General features: G+C 62.9%; 1 protein-coding gene across 6 annotated transcripts; it reads right to left on the bottom strand.

Annotated features, from left to right (window-relative positions):
* Positions 1 to 478: 478 nt before the first annotated feature.
* PCNX3 (pecanex 3) lies at positions 479 to 21,480 on the bottom strand. 6 transcript variants are annotated; one of them, XM_013044522.2, is made up of 37 exons: positions 21,340 to 21,480; positions 21,131 to 21,247; positions 19,816 to 20,938; positions 19,258 to 19,445; positions 18,938 to 19,037; positions 18,781 to 18,820; positions 18,586 to 18,681; positions 17,231 to 18,358; positions 16,647 to 16,770; positions 16,385 to 16,563; positions 15,881 to 15,971; positions 15,367 to 15,502; positions 14,039 to 14,199; positions 13,107 to 13,260; positions 12,792 to 12,824; positions 12,338 to 12,509; positions 12,123 to 12,233; positions 11,699 to 11,790; positions 11,425 to 11,534; positions 11,146 to 11,251; positions 10,948 to 11,040; positions 10,640 to 10,790; positions 9,678 to 9,822; positions 9,160 to 9,337; positions 8,032 to 8,140; positions 7,746 to 7,875; positions 7,322 to 7,380; positions 7,002 to 7,217; positions 6,100 to 6,353; positions 3,482 to 3,712; positions 3,213 to 3,316; positions 2,758 to 2,905; positions 2,441 to 2,671; positions 2,088 to 2,362; positions 1,593 to 1,726; positions 1,214 to 1,512; positions 479 to 1,137 (listed from the first exon to the last, which is right to left on the bottom strand). In XM_013044522.2, the coding sequence occupies exons 3-37, from the start codon at positions 19,966 to 19,968 to the stop codon at positions 940 to 942; spliced, it is 6,129 nt and encodes a 2,042-aa protein (XP_012899976.2). In that variant the 5' UTR covers positions 19,969 to 20,938; positions 21,131 to 21,247; positions 21,340 to 21,480; the 3' UTR covers positions 479 to 939. The 6 variants fall into 6 exon arrangements, with proteins under 6 accessions (XP_012899976.2, XP_044920920.1, XP_044920924.1 ...); XM_045064985.1 differs by having other exon boundaries at positions 14,039 to 14,181; XM_045064989.1 differs by having other exon boundaries at positions 14,039 to 14,160.
* Positions 21,481 to 21,497: the final 17 nt, after the last annotated feature.

Raw genomic sequence — 21,497 nt, 5'->3', positions numbered from 1 at the left:
TGGGTCCCCTGTCCCCTTGCCCTCCTCCACCCCACCAGGCAGGTGCCCAGAAACTGCGACTATTTAAGAGCACTCACTAAGCACTGAACCCTGCTCTACACACGCTCTCATTCTTAAAACACCTTAGACAGGTGTCCTCTCTTCTTTATAAGCTGAAGAACTTCAGGTTCAGAGAAAGGCTTTCACCAAGGTCAAGGCTGATCATTTTAGGCACTAACCTCATGAGCTGGAAGTCTGAAAATACAGGGGTGAGAAACTGAACAAACTGAACTTCAGATGAAGCTTTAAAAAGGAAGTCTTCTGAGGAAGGGGACCTAGCCTACTTGAACCCCACCTGGGCCTTACTACTATCTCCCATCATCACCCAGCCCCGCATTCTTTATCCCCAACCCCGCTGTCTGTGCTCATCTACCCTGACCTGGCCATCCTCCCCCACACTCTACCCAAACATTCCCAGTCAGAAAAAGAAAACACCAACCAAAATCAAAAATAGTGTTATTAATTCTGGTGTCTCCGAAGCATGGAAAAAAAAAAAAAAAAGAAAGAAAGAAAAAAGAAACCACCCTTCCCACATTTCAGCCCCAGGTCCTGGCCAGGGGGCTGCCCCTGCAGGCAGTGCGGGCCCGGGGGCCAAGTCAAGTCAGTCCTGGCCACAGGCTCGAAGCGGGACCAGCCCATGGGTTTGGCTTTTGGGGCCTGGCTGGGAGGCTGCCTGCGTCAGTTTGGGGAGCCCAGGCCCTGGACTAGGGATGAGAGATCAGGGATCAAGGTCAGAGGTCTGGGCCACTTAGTTCTGATACTCTGGCTAAGGCAGCCAGAGGTCAGGGTTCAGATGTGGAAGCCAAAGCCCCTCAGTTCTGTGGTCCAGCAGAGGAGGCCAGAGCCCGGGGATCCAAGTTACTGAATCCTAGGGCTGGGATCCAGAGGGTACCAGGCCGCTCAGTACTGATGCTCCAGCAGGGGCTGGGCGGCCGGGCTCTCACGCTCCTCAGGAGGGGCAGGCCAGTCACCCAGGGTCCCAGTGGGTGTGCCACTTTCAGGAGCACTGCTCTCCAAGCAAGGAATGTCCTGGGCTGCTCTGGGGGGCGAGGAGGCGTTGGTGCCGATATCCGGGCTGAGGCTGAGGTCTAGGGGCGCCTACGGGTGGGGAGAGAGGTCGGTGGAACAGCAGACCTGAGCAGCCCAGGACCCAACTCTTCCACAGGACCCTTACCTGAGATTTGGGGGTTCCTCCTTTGGGGCTCCCTGAGGCTGGCTCCGCCTCAGATCCTGCTAGCCCCTTCCGGCCCCCCAGGCTCCACTTCCCACTGGGACCCTCAGAACTGAGGAGACCAGGGCCAGGGAGCCTTGAGGGCCGGGGACCCTCAGTGGGTGCAGGGGAAGCAGGGGTTGGTCCAGGGAGCCGAGGGGGCGGCCACTGCAGCAGAGGAGGGGGGCGCCCGTCACCAGAGCCACTCAGGGAAGGCCGAGGGCCCCAGCTTGGGCCGGGAGGGAGGGGTTGGTCGCCACTGCCTGTGGGAGACAGATAAGAGGGTTGAGGTCTCAGCTAGGCTGTCCTCTCCCACTGGCTCCGGCAGGCCTCGCCAGCTCACCTGCTGTGTTCTCAGGTGTGGGGTGGGCCAGCGGGGGGTTATTGCTGAGGGAGGTCAAGGCGCCGCCTCCACCACAGTCCGAGTCGTCCACGTTCCCGCCGCTGTTGCAGCCGGCACCGCAGCCCTTATGAAGCCTGGGCGGGCGGTGGCAGGGAGAGACAGGTTGGAAGGGGGAGGGCCCAAGACCCCAGAGGCGCAGGTCCCCAGCTCTAGGACAAGCCAGCTAATGGTTCTGAGCCCCAGGACCCCGTCTCTAAGAGATCTCGCCATCTACTTTCTAGGACCTTCTAAGAGACATTATCGATGGCTCTGAAGGCGAAAGGCCACCGTCAGCTGTGGGAGAGCGGCACGAAGGCGGGTCAGCTCTGGGACGGTGTCGGCTCTCGGGGCCCAGTCCTGGCTCCAGCACTTTCTCACTCTGAGCCCTAGGAGGAAGTCGCTTCACCTCGCCGAGCCTCTGCCTCCCACTCCAGGACCTCGGCCCCCCGGGCTCACCTCTCCCAGCTGCGCAGAAGCCAGCGGGCAATGGCGCTCAGGCTGATGGGGCCGCCCCACAGGGCCCGCAGCTGGGGGTGGCTGCCGGCCAGTGAGGTGGTGAGGGGCGACACGTAGATGGGGTAGCCCAGTGGCTGGTCACAGGAGGAATTGATCATGTTGCGGAGGGCCTGCTTGGCGTTCTGGATGCTGCCGCGTTCGGGGTTGCGGTTGCGCAGGAACACCAGCTCCTGCTGCTGCCCAGCCCACAGGCCCCGGACGCACTCGCGGTTCACCTGCAGGACGGCCCGCACAAAGGTCAGGGGGCTGGCACCAGGCGGGGGCGGGGCGGGGGCCAGGCCCTCGGTCCCCACCTTGATGACCCGGAAGCTGAGGTGGCGCCGGTTGAGCATGATGATCTTGTACTCGTCTGAGGCGTCGTCCAGGACGTGGCGCAGGGCCAGCAGCGAGGGTGTGTTGCTGAGGATGGCGCTGCGCCAGGCGGGGTCACCCTCATGTGAGATGACCAGGCGCTCCTCGTTGGCGGCGATGGCGTCGTACAGAGCGGCCGGCTCCTCATACTCGTCCGGGGACGTGAAGTGGTCCTGTGGGGCCAACAGGAGAGCTGAGTCAATGCCCCCGCCCCGCTCCATCCCCCGACACCCACCCTCCCCCGCACGCCTGTCCCCACCTGGTGGAGCTTGAGGGCCATGCGAACCCCGGGCGCCACCACACGATGAAGCAGGTCCATGTCCGCGAAGACCCACTCATCCCGCGGGGAGGTGATGCGGAAGTCGCCCTTGAACAGGGCATGAAGGCCGTAGAGAAAGGGCTCTAGGCTGGGGGAGAGAAGCAACAGGTGAGCGTGAAGGTTCCGAGTTCTGGTGCTCCACTCCAGGACTCGAGCCCAGACCATGCCTCCAACGGGGCCTCTGTTTCCCCATCCCGACAAGGTCCAGCTCCGTCTCGGTCCCTCAAGGGGTGGTGGGGACCAGGAAAGGTCTAGAACTGGGCGGTGCCTTGCCCATGTGGGAGAGCCGACCTGGAGGAAGGGCCGATGCGGTTCCTGGGGGCCGCTGGCCCGGAGCTCTTTGTGGAGGGGGTAGAGGGAAACATGGGAGGCCCAGCTGGCCCCATGGCACCCACCTGGCAGACATGCTGTGCGAGGCTGTCCCCAGGGCCCGTCGGCCCAGCACACACAGGCCGAAACACAGCGTGACCAGCGGCGAGTTCCAATCTTGGTCCACGGGCTGTGGCACAAGGACCCCGTCCCCAGAGCCCCACTCAGACCCAGGGCAGGGAAACGTGCGGTGGGGGCTCGGGCCCAGACCAAGGGAGGCTGAGAGCAAGAGGAACTGGGATAGGGGAGGGGGAACCGGGGTTGGAGGGCAGCCCCAGGGCAGTGGGAGCTGGACCTGGCTGCGGCGGGAGGCGCAGTACTGGATCCACTCGAGGTGCACCGCACAGAAGGCAGGCAGTGAGAGGCCGGAGAGGCGAAGGTCATAATCCTCGTCCACACTCAGAGAGAAGGTGGGGTCCGAGTCCGCGTAGCCTGGTGCCCTCACTGGCCGCAGGGCCGTGGCGATGCCCTCGTGGCTAAGCCATGCCTCCAGCTTTGGGGAGCGGCTCACGTAGTAGATGATACTCTGCGAGGAGGAGCAGGCATTAGGGCTGGGGCTGGGGACCACAGTCGCGCCCTCGCCACGGGACAGAAAGCCCCAGGATGTCACCTGGGACTCCCACCTTTTGTCTCCTCTGAACTCCCTGAAGGCACACAGGCCAGTCTGATCCCCTCTCCGAGGCCAGGGAGGAGGAGTGAGAATGTGGCCAGGAAGCAAACCCCCCCTTACAGAGCAAGCCCTGGAGGGTCCTGCCTGTGACAAGTGCTCGCCTGCTTGCTTCAGAAGATCCCCGTTGATAAGAGACCGGGGTGCAGAAAGACAGCAGACTTGCCTGAGGTGAAACAACAGGGCAGACTGAGCTACGACTGGAGCCCCCAGTACCTTCCACGCCATTACGCTGTGGGATGCGATCTCAGAGGCCTTGGAAGGTCAGGCTGAGGTAGTGGGGCTGCCTGCAAGCCAGTGGGGCCTACTGTGGGTCCCGGTTCCTCTAGGCAGTGGAGGTCTAGGAGCCACAGGGCGCTCCTCTCAGAAAAAAGGAAAGGCACAGTAACCTGTGTTCCAAGTCACAGGCTGCCGTATCCTTTAAGGGGATGCTGGCTGCTGCATAGGGCTTTGAGCCGATGGAGAGTTTCTGGAAGGCAGACGGGCAGGGTGGACGGGCAGCATGAGGTTGGCAGCTGGCAACCAGCAAGGTCACTGGGATTCCATGTGCCCACCCTGAGTGGGCCCCATTCCCCAGGGATGGGGTGGCGAGTCCAGGGCTGGGGTGGGTGCCACCACTGGCCCCAAACACAGGGCACCCCTGCAGTAGGAGCAGGAACGTCTAGCAGGGTAGCTCTGGTGCGGTCTCCAGGCCCGAGAGGCTGCCACCTCACCCAGGCACTGCCCCTGGCAGCCCCAACTCCTCCTTCCAAACTTGAGCCCACACTGTCCTTGGCAGAGCACCCCCAGGTTCCCCGGACGCCGCCACCCCGCTCCAACTGTGCCGGCCTGTGAGGCGGCTATAGCCGTGGCGAGTTAGCCTCCCCATGCGACGGTCAGCTTGGCAGGGCTGGAGCTCATCTCAGCCTGCAGCCTGGGCAGGGCTGCGTGCCTGGTGTGCGGCCACGAGACGGCCGTGTTGGCCTTGAGCTGGGCTTGCGGGAGGCAGCAAGGTGACCTGCGTAGGGGCAGCTCTCTGACAGTGGGGGACAGGACAGGTGGACAGAAGTGTGACCTCTGGATGACCTGAGCCTAGGAATGTCCCTGTCTGGACCACAGTGTCTCTCTGGGTGAAGGTGAGGGGCGGGAGGCTCACATACCCTTCCCTAGGAGTGGCTGGGGGGACGGGAAAATTGACAGAGGAATTCCAGGTTCTCTGACATATGCCACGACGGGGTGTCCGCAGAGGCAAGGGCACAGCCGGGAGGTGCAGAGGACTGCCCTCAAGAGAGCCTCAGGTGAGCCGGCTGCCCTGGGCCCTGACGGGCCTCTCCCACCCCAAGTTCCTGCACAGGGAGCCCCAGGGCAGATGCTAAGAGGGCACAAAGGGCCCAGGAGGCACCCTCACCTCACTGAAACAGTGCCCTTCCCCCGGGGGCCATCATTCCTGCCCTCTCGCGGCACTACAGGGATCCCTCCTCCTCAAGGGGATAAACTGAGGCACAGCAAAAGAGGGGACATCCCAAAGGAGGCTTCCTAGAACCCAGCTCAGGGCTGCTGCTGGACCCCACACTGTGCCTCACAGCCCTCAACCCCCTGGGCAGGGGCTTGGAGCACCCACATTAACACAGGGAAGCCCAGGCCTGGATCTGAGCTCAGCTCCGCCACTTTCTCCTGATCCTGGGGCCACAGACTAATCGCTCGGTCCTGCCAGCCAACTGCCAGAGCTGACAGTGGGCTCTCCCCTGGAGGGCGTGGTAGGCTTCACCCGCTTGGGAGTGGAGCCTGGCTCAGAGCCTGCCCCCCGATAGTCACCAGTGCTTGGCAGCCGCTCCTGGGATCATCATTTACCGCCGTTAGCATTATCGGTGCTCTGCAACCGGAGTGGGGCAGGCTCCCAGGGGTCTAGGAGGCTGGCCTCCGCAGCCGCCCTTCCCAGGACCAGCAGCCCAGTGAGGGGATTCATGCACACACTGCCTGCCCACCGCCAGGACTCACTGTCCAGGTGCATCTCCCAGAGGAGGCGGACAGCGAGCCCTGTTCTCCGCCCCACCCCCCAACACTAGACTGTCAGAGGCACGCAAGCCGCTGGGGCCCGTGGGGCCCGCTGTCAGGTGGTGAGTGGCATCTTGAAGGACGCTTAAAGCTCTCTAAGGCCTATGTTTCTCTTGGGGAAAATGGGTTCCCAACCATCCAGAAGGTGGCACTCAGGATGCTCCCGGTGAGCCGTCCAGGGACCCCTGCTGCCCAGCCCCCGCCAGGCATACCTTGACATAGTACGTGATGAGGATTTTGCGGAGATCAAACACCTGCAGCATGGAAGCCGCGTTGTTGTCGCTGATGCTGTAGCCCTCCAGCACGTACTTGCTGGCCGTCACCTCCCAGGCCAGCCAGCGCTGCCCAAAGGCGGCATTGAAGGACAGGACCCGTGGCAGGTGGCCGGGCTCACAGCAGCAGCAGCCCTCGTCCTCCTCCACGCCCTCCGTGATGGCCTCTACCTCGCGCTGCTGGCAGTAGGTACCTGGGGGCGGGGGGGAGCAGCCAGTCAGGGGGCCACTGGGACCTCCCTGCTTGCCTTCTCCCTGTTGAGAGCCCAGGCCTTAGCCGCTCCCTGTCCGAGGATGCCGTGAGCAACAGTTACTAGACGCGCGGATTAACAAATGAACCTTCCTCCTCCAGACTCCCAGAGGCCAGAGCAAAGACAAGCTCAGAGCAAAGTGGGCTGCTCAGGTCCATGGTGCTCGTGAGCTGGGCCTCGAGCCCTTCTGTACCCTCAGAGGCCTCTTCCGAATCTGATGTCCAACATGTGCATGGCCCGGAGGGCAAAGACCTGGCTCGCTCACCAGGGGCTGTACATGACACCCAACCTGAGCCAAGCCTGAGACCAGAGAGCAAGCCTGGGGCAGCTGATGGGAGACCCAGAGCTCCGGGCCCACACTTCCGCCAGACCAGCCTGTTCGATCCCTGTGGACCCAGAGTCAGGATGGGGGCACGGCTTGGCCGAAGGAGGCCCTGCCACCTCAGCACTCAGACTGGGAAACCCAGGCCTACGGAGGAAGGGTGCCTTGCCCCACGTCACCCTGCAACCAGAGCAGGGCTGCACCAGAAGCCGGCCCTCCTGCGCTATGAAACGCAGCGGCCTGCGTCAGACCCAGGCCCCGCGGCTCACCCCGGAACTCGAGGCCACGCAGCTGGAAGGTGACAAGGCCATTGCCAACCTCGATGAGGTGCACCAGGGCGTTGAGGTAGTCAGAGGCCAGGACGAAGCAGTCACCGGGGCCGTAGTTGCCCCAGCGGCCCAGCACCAGGTCCCCACACAGCGTGTGCTGCAGCGAGCGCGTCAAGTGCTCATAGAAAATGGAGTTGAGGTTGTTGTCGTCAGCGCCTGAGGCCCGGGACAGACAGACACGTGGACGAAATGACAAGTAAGCGAGGCTCCCTCCCCAGGGAGGCACCACCCGAAAGGCCCCTGGATGGCTGAGAACACACCGGGGTTCCGATCCAGCTGCGTGACCAGGCGGGTGTTGGAATGGTCCACACGTTTAGTGCTGTTCAGACAGAACGACAAACCCAGTCGGCCGATAGGCTCGGGGGAGGATTCCTGCCAGCCCACCACAGCATCCTCATGGCCCACAGCCCTGTTCTCTGGGCAGATGTCATGAGAGCCCCATTTCATAGGAGGCCGAGGCTCCAGGACATGAGGGGACGACCCCAGGACCCCACAGCCGGGACGCCCAGGGTGGGACCCCGAGGCTTGGCCCGACTCAGATTTTGCCCTTTTCACATCAGCCCCCTGAAAGCGGCTGTGCCCCCCCAGCGGCGGCCCCTCTCTGTGCCCCACCCCGCCTGGGCCCCAAGCTCCCCCTCCTTCTGAGGCACCTCTGGAGGACCCGCCTGCTCCCCCAACACTCACTTGTAGTCGCGCTCCCAGAACTTGAGGGGCCGCGCGTAGGACATGATGAAGACGGCGCTGCCCAGCAGAGGGTTGAGCGGCGTGGAGAAGAGTGCTGAGAGCAGGGCTTGAACAAACAGCATGGCCGAGTCTGGGCACGAGTCAAGGAGGTGGCAGGCACACAGGACCCCACGCTAGCCTCCCTTGCCACCCATGGACTCCCACCAACCTGGCCCGCGCACCCCCCTCCGGGACGCCGCCCTCCCCGCACGCCCCATCTGCAGGTCACAGGCGGCAGGCTGGGTACGAGGCACGGCGAAGGGCTGGGCGAAGGCGTGGAAAGCGGAGCCCCAGGTGATCTGCCAGGGCGCAATGTAGGTCAGCACAAACCGCAGCTTATACAGCAGGTCCCACAGCTGGCGGGTTGGAGACGGCGAAAGGAAGAGACACACAGGTCACTCACAGAGGCGGGGTCGGCCAAGTACCCCATTCAGAGCCTCGGGCTACCCCAGGGGCTGCCCCCGTGGGGGTCAAGCTCACCAGGACTCCCAGCCCTTTCTCTCTGGACCCAGCACAAAGGAGCCCGTTGCCATTGGCAGACCCTCTAAGGAAGCAGCAGTGACTTGTGGGACCCCTGAGAGCCTCCCATCTTGTCCCATTTCAGGACCAGATGGGAAAGTTCAGAAAAAGCAGGGCAGGACAACGGCTTGCTCAAGCCATCGGTGAGTGATGAAACTGTGCCTCGACCGTGACACTGGAAGTCGAGACGGGCCCCGCCCTCAGAGGGGAGCACACTTCAGATCTGTACCATCCTGGACCAGACCAGAAACCAGACTAGAATGCCCACGTCAAAGAGAAAATGGCTCAGGCCCATGCTGGGGTCCCATGGCAGGCACCACCACAGGCCTCCAGGACAGTGCCAGGGAAGGGTTCTGTTCAGTGATTCCCCGCACCCCCGAGCCCCACATCAGGGGGTCCCACAGTCTGGCAAAGCAGTCTAGATCTGTCCAGGCCCCATGGGCCTCTGAAACTCAGCTCTTCACTGCTCCCCGAGGCTGTGGCTGGCAAAGGGGCAGAGTTCAGAGGCTGGTTTCCAGAGGCCAAAGCCAAGTCTTAACTACTTAACTCCCTAGTAACTGTCCACAAGGAAGGTGGTGAAGGGCCATGACTCCGAGACTGGGCAGCAAAGTCAGAGGGACCCGGATTCAAGTCCAGGATGCTCACCAGTTCTCCGGGGGACAGAAGGCAAGTGACTTTAGTGCTTTAAACCACAGCTTCCTCTGTGCCCCTGGGGGACCTGCTGCAGAGGCCCACAGCGGGGCGGACGTGGAGAAGCAGCTAGCGGGGCTGCAGGCCCCTGGGAAAGTTCTCCCCGCAGCCAACGCAGACAGGGTCTGCTCCCGCCGCTCAGCCTGCAGCACAGCCACCAACTCACCTTGCTGCAGAGCAGAGACATGAGGAAGTAGTCGAGTAAAAAGCCCTGGGAGAGGCGTGGGTAGTCAAAGTGGAAGAGCAGGACAGTGAAGGCCAAGGTCAGGTACTGCTGGGGAGGGCAGCAGAAGGCTGAGCGCAGCAGCTTCAGCCCAGCCACGGTCATCAGCAGCGCCCGGCAGCTGTGGGGGAGGAGCAGGCATTACGTGGCAGGTGGGATTCGGGGGGCAGCAGGGAAGGGGGCCCATCCCTCCCCAGCCCTGGCCTGGGCTCTACTGAGCTGGGCCTTGCTCTCCTGGGCAAGGGACGCACAGTCTCTGCTCTCTAGAGGGGTCTCCCTTTTAAGACACATCTGGGAAACACATCTGTCTTCAAAGAGGCAACTATCTTCAACAAAGGGCAGCAGGAGTTCGCTTGCTGGGGCAACTGAGGCAGGTTTCATTCCATCTGTGGGCTTCAGTGTCTCACATGTCCCATGGGAATATGGGACTATGGGATGGCGGGGGCCGGGGCAGTCCTCACTAGAGGCAGAACTTGTCTGGGTGGCTGACGACGGCATGGGCGTCCACCGTGAGGGCGTTGAGCACCACCGCCGGGTAGATGAGGTACTTCTCGACGCACTGGAGGCTGGCATACAGCTTCTCAAACCACATCACCTGCGCAGCGCCTGCGGCATAAGGCGGCACTGCTGACCGGCCACATTCCCCTCTCACTGCCTGACCAGGTGAGGTATAACCCCAGAGGGAGGGAAAACCAGGGGCCATGGCTCTCTGGGCCCCCAGAGACTTTGTGGCAGCTCAAAGGAGGGTGATGAGGCCCAGGTAGGCCATTCCGGGTCTTAGGGCACATGCTTTGCCCATTCTGCCATCTGGAAAAACAAACCAAATGAGGACATCCCAGGTGCCCGCTGGAGGTTGGGTGAGGCCCGCATCCACGGTGACCTCGAGCGGCAGCCCTTCATCACGGGTCACTGCCCCCTGGCTTGAGCTGACCGTAGCCACGTGAGAACGCCAGCCCAGGGGGCAAACTCTTTATTGCGGACGTAAAACAGGGCACGTGGAATTTCGGGCACCAAATCCAGGTGATGAAACAGAGGCTTAGAGACGTCTGCATCGCACAGCCCAAATAAAAATCCACCAAGCAGACCTAGTCTGTGGGCAATCGATCAATCCTTCTGGACAAAAGATCCCCTTGGGGCCTTGGAATTCTACATCCTCCATCTCCCCCGTGAAAGCAGATGGGCAGAGGAAGGCAGGGTGGGCGGGGCGAGGGGCAAGCAGGAGCCAAGTCGGGCACAGTCAGTTGGAAGGGAGAGGACAGGCAGAGAGCACAGGGAGGGCTGCACAAGGGCCGTGGGGACAGGGCGGCATGTGCAGAGGCTGCCCCCTGCTGGCACAAGGGGCCTAGAGGGCCAGAGGTCCCTGGGGCATGGGGCAGGGAGGCAGGGGGGTCAGAGGGGCCCCAACCCTGGGAAAGGCACTCACCTCGGACCTCGTACTGGCTGTACTCGGAGGGCTTCAGCACGGGCTGCGACAGGCAGAACCAGGGCAGCTGTTTGCGCAGCTGCGGCAGCAGGTAGTGCGTGAAGAAGCCCACGGCCCCGGCCAGCGCGTACAGCACGAAGCCCAGCACCGACTGCAAGAGGGACAGGCCGGAGGCTCAGCCCAGGCGAGCGGGCCGAGAAGCCCATGGGGCCCGGCACAGGCGGGCCAGGGCAGAGAAGGACGAGGCCACGCCAGCCCAGCACCCTCAGGCAGACGGAGAGCGAGGGGGCAGCCCAGGCCACACGAACCTTCAGGGCAATGAAGACGGTGCTGGCGCTGATGGCAAAGGTGAGCACGGCGATCACCACACACATCACCAGGTCAGAGTGCAGGACCTCACGCTGCAAGGCCAGGAGACACCAGCGTGGGTGCCTGCCACCCCGGGGCCGACCGCTCCCGGGCAGCCCTCCGCCCCAAGACCAGGACCCCACGCGCCAGCCTCTCACCACCGACTGGCGCATCTTATCTGGCAGGGGGTCCGGGGGCTCAGCCCGAGCCGTCTCCAAGCTCCGCTCCTCTAGCTCAGGGAAGAGCCTGCTCCGGATCAGGGACCTGGGGTGGGTGAGAAAAGGCAGAGGCCTGGGTCTGCGGGGGCCGCCCCTCCTCCTGCGGGCTCCAGGGTCAGCTGGTGACAGGCACATGCACAGACCCCCACCGCCAACCCTTGCCATGCACACTCACGAAAACACACACATGCGCACAGACAGGCCCATGCAGGCACCCACCAGAGCACAGTGGGGTCACTGCTCTGACGGCTCAGGTGGTAGGACAGTGCCACCAGGAGGCCACAGAAGACCGAGAAGAGGACAGGGACGTGCTGCTCCGGCCAAGGAGTCTGGGGAGAGAACCCATGCTGGTCAAGGGAGGCAAGGGGAAGCGTGGGGAGTGGGGGGTGGGGGTCCCCCCACGGGAGAAGCCACTGCTGAGCCCAATTCACAGTCCCGTCCCAACGACCCCCCTGGGCCTCAGCATGCCCCCCACCCCACAGGTCATCCCTACCTTGATGGCCCCAAGGCAGAAGCCATAGAGCAGGGCAGCGGCCAGCAGGCTGCGGGAGAGGCTGAAGAGCGCTGTGAGCGGGCTGGTGGCAGCTGCGAGCGGAGAGACAGCAGGTAAAGCCCAGCTCCCACCTGCCGGGGCTCCGATGCTCCTTAACTCCCATGGGCTAACCTCCCTGGGCCCCATCCCCAGTCCAGTGCTGTCCACTCCCCAAGCCCTGAGAGGCCTTCAGAGCTTCTGACATTCTTGGGTTTAAGCCATTTGCCTGGGAAGGGGGGGGGTCGGGGGAGAGGAGACGGGCTCTTGGAATCCACCGCATCAACAGGGAGAAAGATCAGCAGAAGGCCAGAGCCACGCCGTAAACCACAGCCCCTCCAAGGCCCCATGCTCTCCCGACCCCCCAGGCTACCTATGGGCCCCCTACCTGTACCCCCAAAGCCATGCATATCTATCTGCTCCAGCAGGTACATGAGGCAGGTGTTGACCTGGGGCAGGAGGCCCAGGAGGAAGACGAACGGGAAGCACAAGGTGAACACTGGCGGGGAGAGAGAGCAAAGGCCCGGTCAGTCCGCCCGCGCACCGCCCCTTGGCCTGCCAGCCTCGGGGCCTCACCCCCTGGGCCACACCGCCCCATCTCACCAGTGGCCACGTCCCGGGCACAGAAGAAGAAGGAGGCGGAGAAGAGCGTGAGGCCGTACAGGGAGACGGGGGGGAAGGGCTGGGCTGAGCCCAGAGCGTCCAGCAGCCAGATGAGGAGACAGCAGATGCAGAAGTAGACAGGCCGGCTGTATGCGATCACCCAGTTGTGGCCCTGGGGAGCGGGACAGCGAGGAGCCAGCTGTCCCCAGCTGACCATCCTGCACGCACACGCACACACACACACACACACAGACACACACGCATACACTTGCCCTGCCCATGGCCCTGGAACCAAAATAGGAAGCCTGGCCCTCAAGGTAAGGGCAGCGGGACTGAAGATCTGAGGCCACAGAGGTGGTAAGGGAGCCCTGCCCCTTCCAGAGCCCTCCACGCCTGTGTCAGCCCCTGCCCAGGGCCCACGCCCGAGCCTCGTGGGTAAAGGCAGGGTACTCACGTGCATGGGAGATGCCGCATCAGGCTGGACACTCTGGAAGAGACAGGAGCCATGTTGGCAGGGAGAGCGAGAGCCCAAGGGAGGATCAGAGACCCCAGACCCTGCTCAGTTCCACCAGCAGACTATCCGGGGTGGCCAGGGCAGGACCTTACACCATTTGGAGTCTCAGTTCTTTCATAGGTAAGATAGAGAGCTAACTACGGGGGATCTTAAACACCACCTCTGCTTTCAAGCTCACACCCCTCCACCTTGTGGGCATGGAGACGCCTGGAAAGAGGGGTGTGGGGGAAGGAAACCCAAGGAGCAAGGCCTGACCTTCAGCAGGGAATATTGGCAGGAAGCGATGACCAAGCAGAACTGGAAGACCCAGATATCCGTGAAGAAGCCCTTGAGCAGCAGCAGGTAGCCCAGGAAGGCGACGAGGCTGCTCAGGCCCACACCGAGGATGTTCTCCACCAGCCCCCGAGTCCTGGAGAGACAGCAGGGTCAGGACACACCCATCCCCTTCCCAGCTAGTGGGACGAAGGCAGGCAGCGTGGGGAGGAGAACAGGACCTAGCCACAAAGGCCCACGTCTGAGCCTATGCCCAAGCCACCCCTCGTCCTCCAAATATGCGAACCTGTCCCTTTCAGGGACGAGGCCAGGGGCACCTGCTCCAGAAAACTGCCCCATTGCTACCCTGCATCCCGATCTTTGCCCCTTCTAGACCCCGAGGTTCCAAGGGCCACCACCACAGGGCTTGCCTGTCTCTGGCTCATGCATGCCCGGTCAAGCACGCCATGCTGTGCACACAGGCGGTGCCGGACACGTGCCGGCTGCAGGGCCGGGGGCCATCCAGAGCGTGGGAAACTGGGCCACAGGTTCAAGGCCGAGCCATCCATGCAGACAACAGAAGTCATCTGACTTTCCTGTCTGGCTTCCTGGGCCTCAGTTACCCCGAAGAAACAGGAAGGCTGACATAAGGGGTTTGTGAGCTTTTCTAGACCACAGAACTCAATTTCATCAGCTCTAACACCAAGCAAATAAAAACAAGAGACTGGCTGGGAACAGCCGATTTGGAGCAAAGCTCTGGGGCAGGGAGTGCCTAGAGCACCACCCATAAGGCCATGCCCTTACATCCCAGGAGGACCTACCTAGTCAAACCCCACTGCGGACCCCAGCCTGAGGCACCTTCAGGGACGCCACAATGGGCTCCCCACATTTAGAGGCTCAGGAAGGCCCGGGGGCCACGGCAAATGGGCACTTACCGGTCCAGCAGGGCCAGGAGGGCCAGCCGCTCATAGCGCACGGACGTCCAGCGGCCGGGAAGGAGCCAGTACTTGTAGCTGTGCTGGGCCCGAGGAGGTGCCTCCTCCATCAGCGTCTGCTCCTGGGATTCGTGCAGGGAGTCCTGGTCCAGCAGGTCAAACTGCGGTCCCCACAGCCGCAGCCATCAGCCCCTCGCCCCCCAACACGGCCCATTGACACTACACTCCCCTGCCTGGCGCACACTGACTGGTCCGCCGTCTCCTCTGCCACAGAAGGCCCCACGATCTAGTGGCCCTGCGGCCTGTCCTGCGACTCCATCACAAAGGCGCGCTCATCTCTCCAGGTCCCCGGGACGTGCCCCAGTGGCTGCTGAGGGCCGGAGTCTCTCCTCTTGCCTCTTCCTGGGCTCAGTGAGGTCCACCCTGCCCTCTGAGACCCAGTACAAATCCTACCATCCTCTGATGACGGAGCCATCGGGGGTCACCCTGACCTCCCCAGCCTGGAGCACACAGAGCCCCAGCCCTGACGACAGGCCTGGGTGCCAGGGGCCATGCTGTGAGGCCCCAGGCAAGCTACTTAATCTCGGGATTTCTCGTGCCCACAAGAACTCAGGAGGCAAGCTATGGGTCTGGTGCTCTGCGGGGCCTTGGGGATCCCATGCAGAGCTGGATGTGGCCATCAGCGGTGTCAGGACCGTGGTGTCCCTCCTGTGTGACCACTAAGGAAAATACATGCATCAGGAAGGGACACACGGGGCTTCTGGGCACTGCATGTACTCTGTGACCCTAAGCGTTAGCCATATGGGTGCCCTTTACCACCGTTCTTTAAGTTCTGAGTTTGTTTTTCACTCATCCTTAACGCGTCTGCTATTACCACGCTGACCGTGTAATATATGATGCAAACCGGGACACTTTCAGGAGCGAAACGGGACGTTACAGTAAGGAGCAGGGACCGAGCGCCCCGAGCCATGCCCCATGCCTGGGCCCAGCACAGGGAGCGGCAGGCCTCGGCCAGGTAAGCTGCGCTGCCTCTTCGGCGGGTTTCCCTGCAGAGACCCGCCGTCCCAGCTCCCTGCAGGCCCCTCCGAGATAAAGTACTCCGGACACACTTGTCGAATAAGCAAACGAACGACTCCTTGAGTCACAGAGATCCAGAGCCTGCACACCCATAGCCAGCCGTTAAAGGTCAGGATGGACACCAAGGGCCCCCAGAGCACCCACTCGAGCAGCCTGTCCCTCTCGGTACGGGGGCAAGTGCTCCGTGAGCCACCCGCCCGCCCCCGCCACTGCCCCTCCTGCGGGTCCTTCCCCGACCACTGGCTCCTCACCTCCGGGATCTCCAGGGGCACGCGGCGCACCTGCATACCCTGCAGGACCACAGGTCTCGGCTGCAGCAGGTTCAGGCTGCCTGCTGCCTCCGGGACATCGGCCGAGTGGAAGCTGGAGGAATGCGAGTGGCGGTCCCTGTGGGCACAGCAGCCATGAAGAAAGATCGGGGCCACTGGAGAGCCCCAGGACCGCAGTGGGGTTAAGGCCAAAGCCAGGCCATAACTGGGGGCTCCGGGGGCTGCTCAGATACCCAAAAGGAGCACCAAGGATCCAGAGGCAGCAAAGGGCAGAAGTGCCTCCCTCCCAGACCGTGGGCTTCCTGGCAGCCTCCTGCCCAGAAACACCACATTATTGCAGTATCACAGGATCCCCGCAGGCCTGCCCTTCGCTGCTCCCCTCTCTTCTCCAGAGGTTCTGAGCTGCCGCTACCCCAGCACAGCGCAGAGAGAAAATGCCCAGAAACGGTAAACCTGCCAGGCTGCAGGCCAGGAGAGCCCCAGCTGGGAGACTCACCAAGCTCCGTTAGCTGCCTGCTCCCCCTGCTGTCCCACAGGGTTCTCGTAGCCGCCTCCAGCAAGGCCGAAGGTGTAGGAACGCCGCACACCTGGGCCCAGGGACACAAGGCAGCATGTCAGGGACAGGGGCACCAAAGCCCGACCCATATGAACCACCCAGTGAGGCGTTCCCCTGGACGGCAGCCCAGCAGCCCCCAGGAAACCGCGAGCCAGAGAAGAGAGGGCCTGCAGGTGAGCCCGCCCCGGGCTTGGGTCCCTGTTCTGCCACTTGCTCAGCTGGGACTTCAGGTAGTGCCTTGGCTTCCTCACAAGCAGAGCAGGGACAACGAAGCGGCCCACATCTCAGAGAAACTGCAAGTTTGGTGGCGGGCAGCACGGGGGCTGAGCAGGTCCGTGGCCAACAGAGCGAGCACTGCCGCGGGGACAAGGAAGACCCTCGGCAGGAGGGAAGGGGGGTGGCGGGCCACAGAGGCCAGGCCACTGGACGCAGGGAGGGGCTCACCGCTCTCATCGTAGAAGTAGTGTACGGCCCCCTCGGATGTGTCGTCGAAGGTGCAGGCCTCGTGCACGGTGGCGCCGGCCCTCGTGAGCAGCAGCGAGGAGGCGAAGTGCAGGGCGGAGGGCAGCGTCAGCGCCCGGGAGTGAGAGGCGGCGCGGCTGCGCTGAGCCTCCTGCAGGCTGCTGAGAAAGGGACAGCCCGAAGGTCAGCGCCACTCAGAGCCACGGGCCCCCAGCACCCCTCCGGCCACCCGGCAGGTGCTCACCTGGGCGGCGAGCCCATGACAGAGGCTGGAGGGGTGGGGTTGCTGCCCGCATTGTGGCGTCTGCGGATCGCCTGAGTCCGCCGCACGCTGCTCGTACGGTCCCGCTTGCCAGTCTCGTCAGCTGCTGCCCAGAGAGAGGCCCCGCGCGTGAGCCACAGAGGCGTGGACATAGCCTCGGACATGGGTAGGGGCCGGGGGGGCGGCAGCAGCCCCTGCCCAGAACTACAGGTCAGGTCTCATCCAAGCGTGTCCTGCCTCTGGGGCCCAGCCAGGTCACCTAACCACTTGTGCCTCGGTTTCCACATTTGGAAATCAGGACACGATGAATGTGGATGCTGAGAGCCCTCAGTGGACAAGGGCTTGGCGCTAACTGCAGGACCTGGAGCCAGGGGTCTGCGATCTCCCCGCCCCGCTCGTGTGAGGGGTTCAGCAGACGGTACTCCCTCGCTCAGTCCTCATCTACCCACTGCCTGAGCCAGAGGCCGAGCTGACTCTGACCAGCTCCACTCCAGCCTGGGCTCTGTCCAAACCCGAGCCCATACCCAGCTCACCTCCTCCCGCCCCCCAGCAGAGCGGGCACTCACCTCCCCCCACAGCACCTTCCTCTTGCAGCTCCCCCCGCCAGCCGGGCTGGTTGGCAGCAGGTCCCCTGTGGGCCTCAGCAGGCAGCAGAGCAGGCTCACCAGAAGCCAGCTCCACCCCCGCCTGGGCCTCCAGCTCCGCCTTGGAGCCAGCCAGGGGGGCCCTGAGGACATCACCCCCTGCCCCATCCATGCTCAGCACACGCGCATGCGTTTTGGCGCTGGCGGTACTAGGCGTCCGCTGGGTCCCATAGGGCCGCTTGGGGGGCACAGCAGCCCCCTCCTCAGCCCCATGGGGGGCCCGTCGCTTCCGGGGTCCCCCAGCTGCCCCACGGGAGCTCTCGGGGGAATAACAGGAAGTGGAAGAAGAGCTGTCAGTACTGTAGCGGCGCTGAGATCGGAGGCTGGAGGCTGGGCTCAGTTCGCTGCCCTCGCTGGTGTCTTCGTCCTCAAAGAAGCCTCCGCCTTCAAGCAGGGGCCGCCTCGGGGCACGGCCAGGTGGGGAGTGTCTTCGCATGGGGGGCCGCCGTTTGGTGGGCCGCAGCAAGGCCAAGTCCTTGGGCCGCACAACCAGGAGTGGCTCAGCTGGACCCGGTGGCGTCCCTGCGCCTATGACGGTGTCAAAGGAACGCAGCGTATCATCGGAGGGGACCCCAGCATCTGGTGATGCGGGCAGCTCAGCCTCGGAGGGTGGGTCTGTGTCACTGCCTTCGGGGGCGTGGCCACCGGGGGGGCTGTCCAGATGGGTTGAGTTCGTCTTCTCGCTCTTGAAGCTGCTCAACGTCTCCCTATCGGTGCCACTAAAGCAGGAATCTGAGGAGCCTGCTTTCTGGGGCGTGGGCTCACCCGAACCCCGCCGGTCCAGGGGCTGGTAGCCACCTGCTCCCCGGCGTTGTTCCCGTCGACTGCTGGTCCTCACCAGGGCCCGCTCAGGCCGGCTCAGGGTCAGGAAGCTCTTGCTCAGCTCCTGGCTGAGGCTCCCCTTCAGAAGGGGGCTCATAGGAGTGTCGGCCACACTGCTCCCACTCCAGGGGGCTCCATCCCTGGCCAAGGGAGAACGATCTGAAGAGTCTGTGCTGGGGAGAGAGGGGTCTGGGGCAGCCCCCGGGGGTGTCTGGGGAAGGTCTCCAACTATCAGAGAAAAGGAAAACAAAATGAGGAAAGGGCATGCCGCAAAAGGAACTAACCACTAAGGGGGTCCTGTGGCCACCGCTTCCCCAGAGCCCAGCTGCAGCAGGACCAGGAGAAGGCCCCATTCTGAAGACCAAAGAGAGCTCTGGAGAAGCAACAGTTGGGGTGACTCAAAGACAAGATAGCCCATCCTCCCCCTTGGCGTCCGCCAGAGCATGCCCACTCACTCAGCTTCTCCTGTGAGCTTAACTTCAGCATCTCTCGATCCGCCGAGGTCACGATCACATTGTTGCTGCCCTGCTCCCGCACCAGCTCCTTGATGTCTGCAACCACAGCCCCACAGGTGTCAGCAGGACTTCAAGACACCAAGGCGCCATCCTGTTCCACGCCGCCAAGTTCAGACCTGAGCAGCAGCCACCTACCTCTGAGGAGACCAGAGTCCTCCATCCGGGGCAGCAGCTCCTGAGCAGACAAAGAGAGAAGTGAAGGAACAAGCCGGATAAGTAGCCTCAGGACATACCCGGTGGGGATGGGCTCTTGGGAGAGGAGTGGGACAGGCTGAGGATAGGGAGCACTCACCGAAACCTGGTTGAAGCCAAACACAGAATGCTGGGAGCTACAGCGAACTGGAGGCGTGGAACTCACTTTCCGAAACACTGTCATCTCCACTCCTGGGTCCCTAGCAGGGGAGAAAAGTGCCAGCTTTCAGCTAACCTCCCCCTCCCTTTAGGTCCTACTTCCTCCGCTATCCCCAGCACTCCTCTCTTCTCAAGGGTCCTGTGGGGCTGACCACAGAACAGGGACTCATCTGCTCCTGAAGCCAACGTCCCCAAGGCGCAGATGCTTAAGCCCAGGCACCAAGATCCCTTAGTTCCCCACACGGCCCCTCCCCCACTCACCTGGGCAGACTGCTGTCCCCCTGTACAGGCTCCTCCTCAGGCTCCCCCATGGTCGAGTTGCGCTTCTCCACAATCTCGCCCTGATCGAACATGGCATGTAGCCGATAGTTCACTGTCTTGATGGTAGTAAAGATGACAGCCACCACGAGGCAGTACACGCCAGCCACCACCAAGCTGGGGGGCAGGACCTGGAGGCGGCACTGAGTCAGGTTCTCCTCACACAGCCCTGTCCCCATGGGATAGACCTACTGCCACAGTCACAGCCAGCATTAACAAATTCACAAGACCTCCTCACCCGTCCCTTGCAACTGGTCCAAACACCCTGTCAGGAGGTTTTATCCTCTCACTGGACAGAAATCCAGTGAGAGGCTCAAGGTCACCCAACCCAATTAAAGGATAATCTGGTCGCTCCTCCATATACCCCCAACCTCTGCAGAGTCCTTTCTCCACCCCCAAGCCTACAAAACATAGCGCCGAATCACTGCCAGTTCCGCACCCCTCCGTGACACCTGCCCTCCCTTTCCCCGGCGGGAGTTACAGGTGGCGGCAGCATCTCACCATGTACAGCAAGAAGGGAAAGGTGAGCAGGAAGATCCAGACGTAAAGGTGAAAGCAGTTGGAGAAAGTGCTTTGGTGCGGGTCGAAGAACCAACCGCCGGTGAGCGAGGCCCACACCCCCTGGCGCAGGATCTGCAATACCTGCGACCCCATGGCCCCGCCGCTGCTGCGCGCGCCCCCCTCCCGGGACCCTCATGGGGGCGGCCGCCGGCCCATGCCCCGTCTGGCGCCCGAGGGCCCCGGGGCCCGGCCTCGCGCTCACGCCATGGCCTCCCCTAGCCGGGGAGAGGGGTCGGCCGGGCGACGGGGCGGGCAGGGGGCGGGGCCGACCCGAGCAGTCAGCGGTGCGAGGCCTGGACGCGGGGGTGGAGCCTCATTAGGGGCGGGGTCCAGGCCCCCACCCCCGGCCCAGAACTCCGAGGGGCCGAGCCGGTAGGCGGGCGCGGGGCACGGGCCGGACACCCGTCGGCGGCATTCAGAGTTGGGCGTGGGGTGGGTGCTCCGCGGGTGCAGGCGACGGCTCCCTCGGCTCCGGCCCGGGGAGAGCCCCGGGACCCTGAGGTCCACTTCCGGGGTTACAGGTCAGTCGCTTCGGTCTCCGCGCTCGCCCGGCTACTGCGGGACCCGGCCCAAGGGGAAGGCCGGAAGGAGCAGCGAGCCGCCAGCCAGCGGTGGCGCATGCGCCCGACGAGCCTAGTTGAGACCCGGAAAAGGAAAACTTGAAGGCATGAAACCCGACGCACGCGCAGGAAGGTGGTGGAGCGCTAAGACGCCGGGGAGCCCTTTGGGCATGCGCAGAGTCGTAGGGCTGGGACGCATGCGTACACTTAGGCGTTGGCAATCCCGTTGACACCACTGGGCGGAGCCGAAGGGATAGTTGAGTGGCCACTGGGTAATGGCGGAATTAATTGGCACAAAACTCTCCCAGTGAGTTACAGGAGGCGGGAAGAGGTTGGAGGCGTGGACTTCCCAGGGCTACTGCGACAGTTCTCCACCAAAGCACGCCCCTTTCGGCCCGCCCCTTTTAGTGCTGGACCTCAAATCTGCACTCTCGCCCCGATCTGCTTCTACTTCCGGGTCAGAGCTCAGACTTGCGGGTAGAAAGCAACCCTCCAGAACAGGCCTGAATAATAGAAATAGGATAACGTCGCTTTTCTTAAAGTGACAGGCTCTAGGCAATGGGGGTGGAGGGTTCTATCTAGCGGTTGTGACGGCGACTTAGCCATTCTGAATCCAACCACTGGGCGAAGTTCAGGTCGACAGTCTCAGGTTTCCAACCACTTGGTAAGGGGCATGAAAGAAGTGGATTATTTACCAGGGGAGGGGAAGAGGATGGGCTTAGACAACCCGTTCCTAAAGCTTGAGATGCAGCCAGTTCCGTATTCCAATCTTGCCCACTCCCAACCCAAGGAGCTTCTGGTCCCTGTGTCAGCTATGAAGGGAAGGAGGGGAAGAGAAGATGAATCACACAGCCGTGCAACTTCGGAGCCAAGACTAGACTCACTCCCAAGCCAGATTCTTTACCTCATTTTGCTGATGCGGATGCAGAGGGGACGGCCTGTCCTTAGCAAAGACCAACCTTGACCCTGAACCTTCAGGGATGGGCATTTGGGGATACCCATCCACTCCTGCCCTTCATTGCCCGCCTACCCGGGAACTGCCGGGACCAGCGCCGGCAGCCT

The sequence above is a fragment of the Mustela putorius genome, unplaced genomic scaffold, assembly GCF_011764305.1.
Source record: "Mustela putorius furo isolate JIRA1106 unplaced genomic scaffold, ASM1176430v1.1 tig00000127_pilon_pilon_pilon, whole genome shotgun sequence".
Taxonomy (NCBI): Eukaryota; Metazoa; Chordata; class Mammalia; order Carnivora; family Mustelidae; genus Mustela; species Mustela putorius.
The sequence above is the reverse complement of the archived record's forward strand: the minus strand, read 5'-3'. Positions and strand labels throughout refer to the sequence as shown.

Excerpts from the sequence above, each read along its gene's own strand:
- PCNX3 (XM_013044522.2), bottom strand. The coding sequence starts at position 19,968 with ATGGGGTCGCAGGTATTGCAGATCCTGCGCCAGGGGGTGTGGGCCTCG. Across the intron at positions 16,564-16,646 it reads GTCATGGGCTCGCCGCCCAG|CAGCCTGCAGGAGGCTCAGC; the intron begins GTGAGCACCTGC and ends TCCCTTTCTCAG. Across the intron at positions 11,791-12,122 it reads GCATGGCTTTGGGGGTACAG|CTGCCACCAGCCCGCTCACA; the intron begins GTAGGGGGCCCA and ends CTCCGCTCGCAG.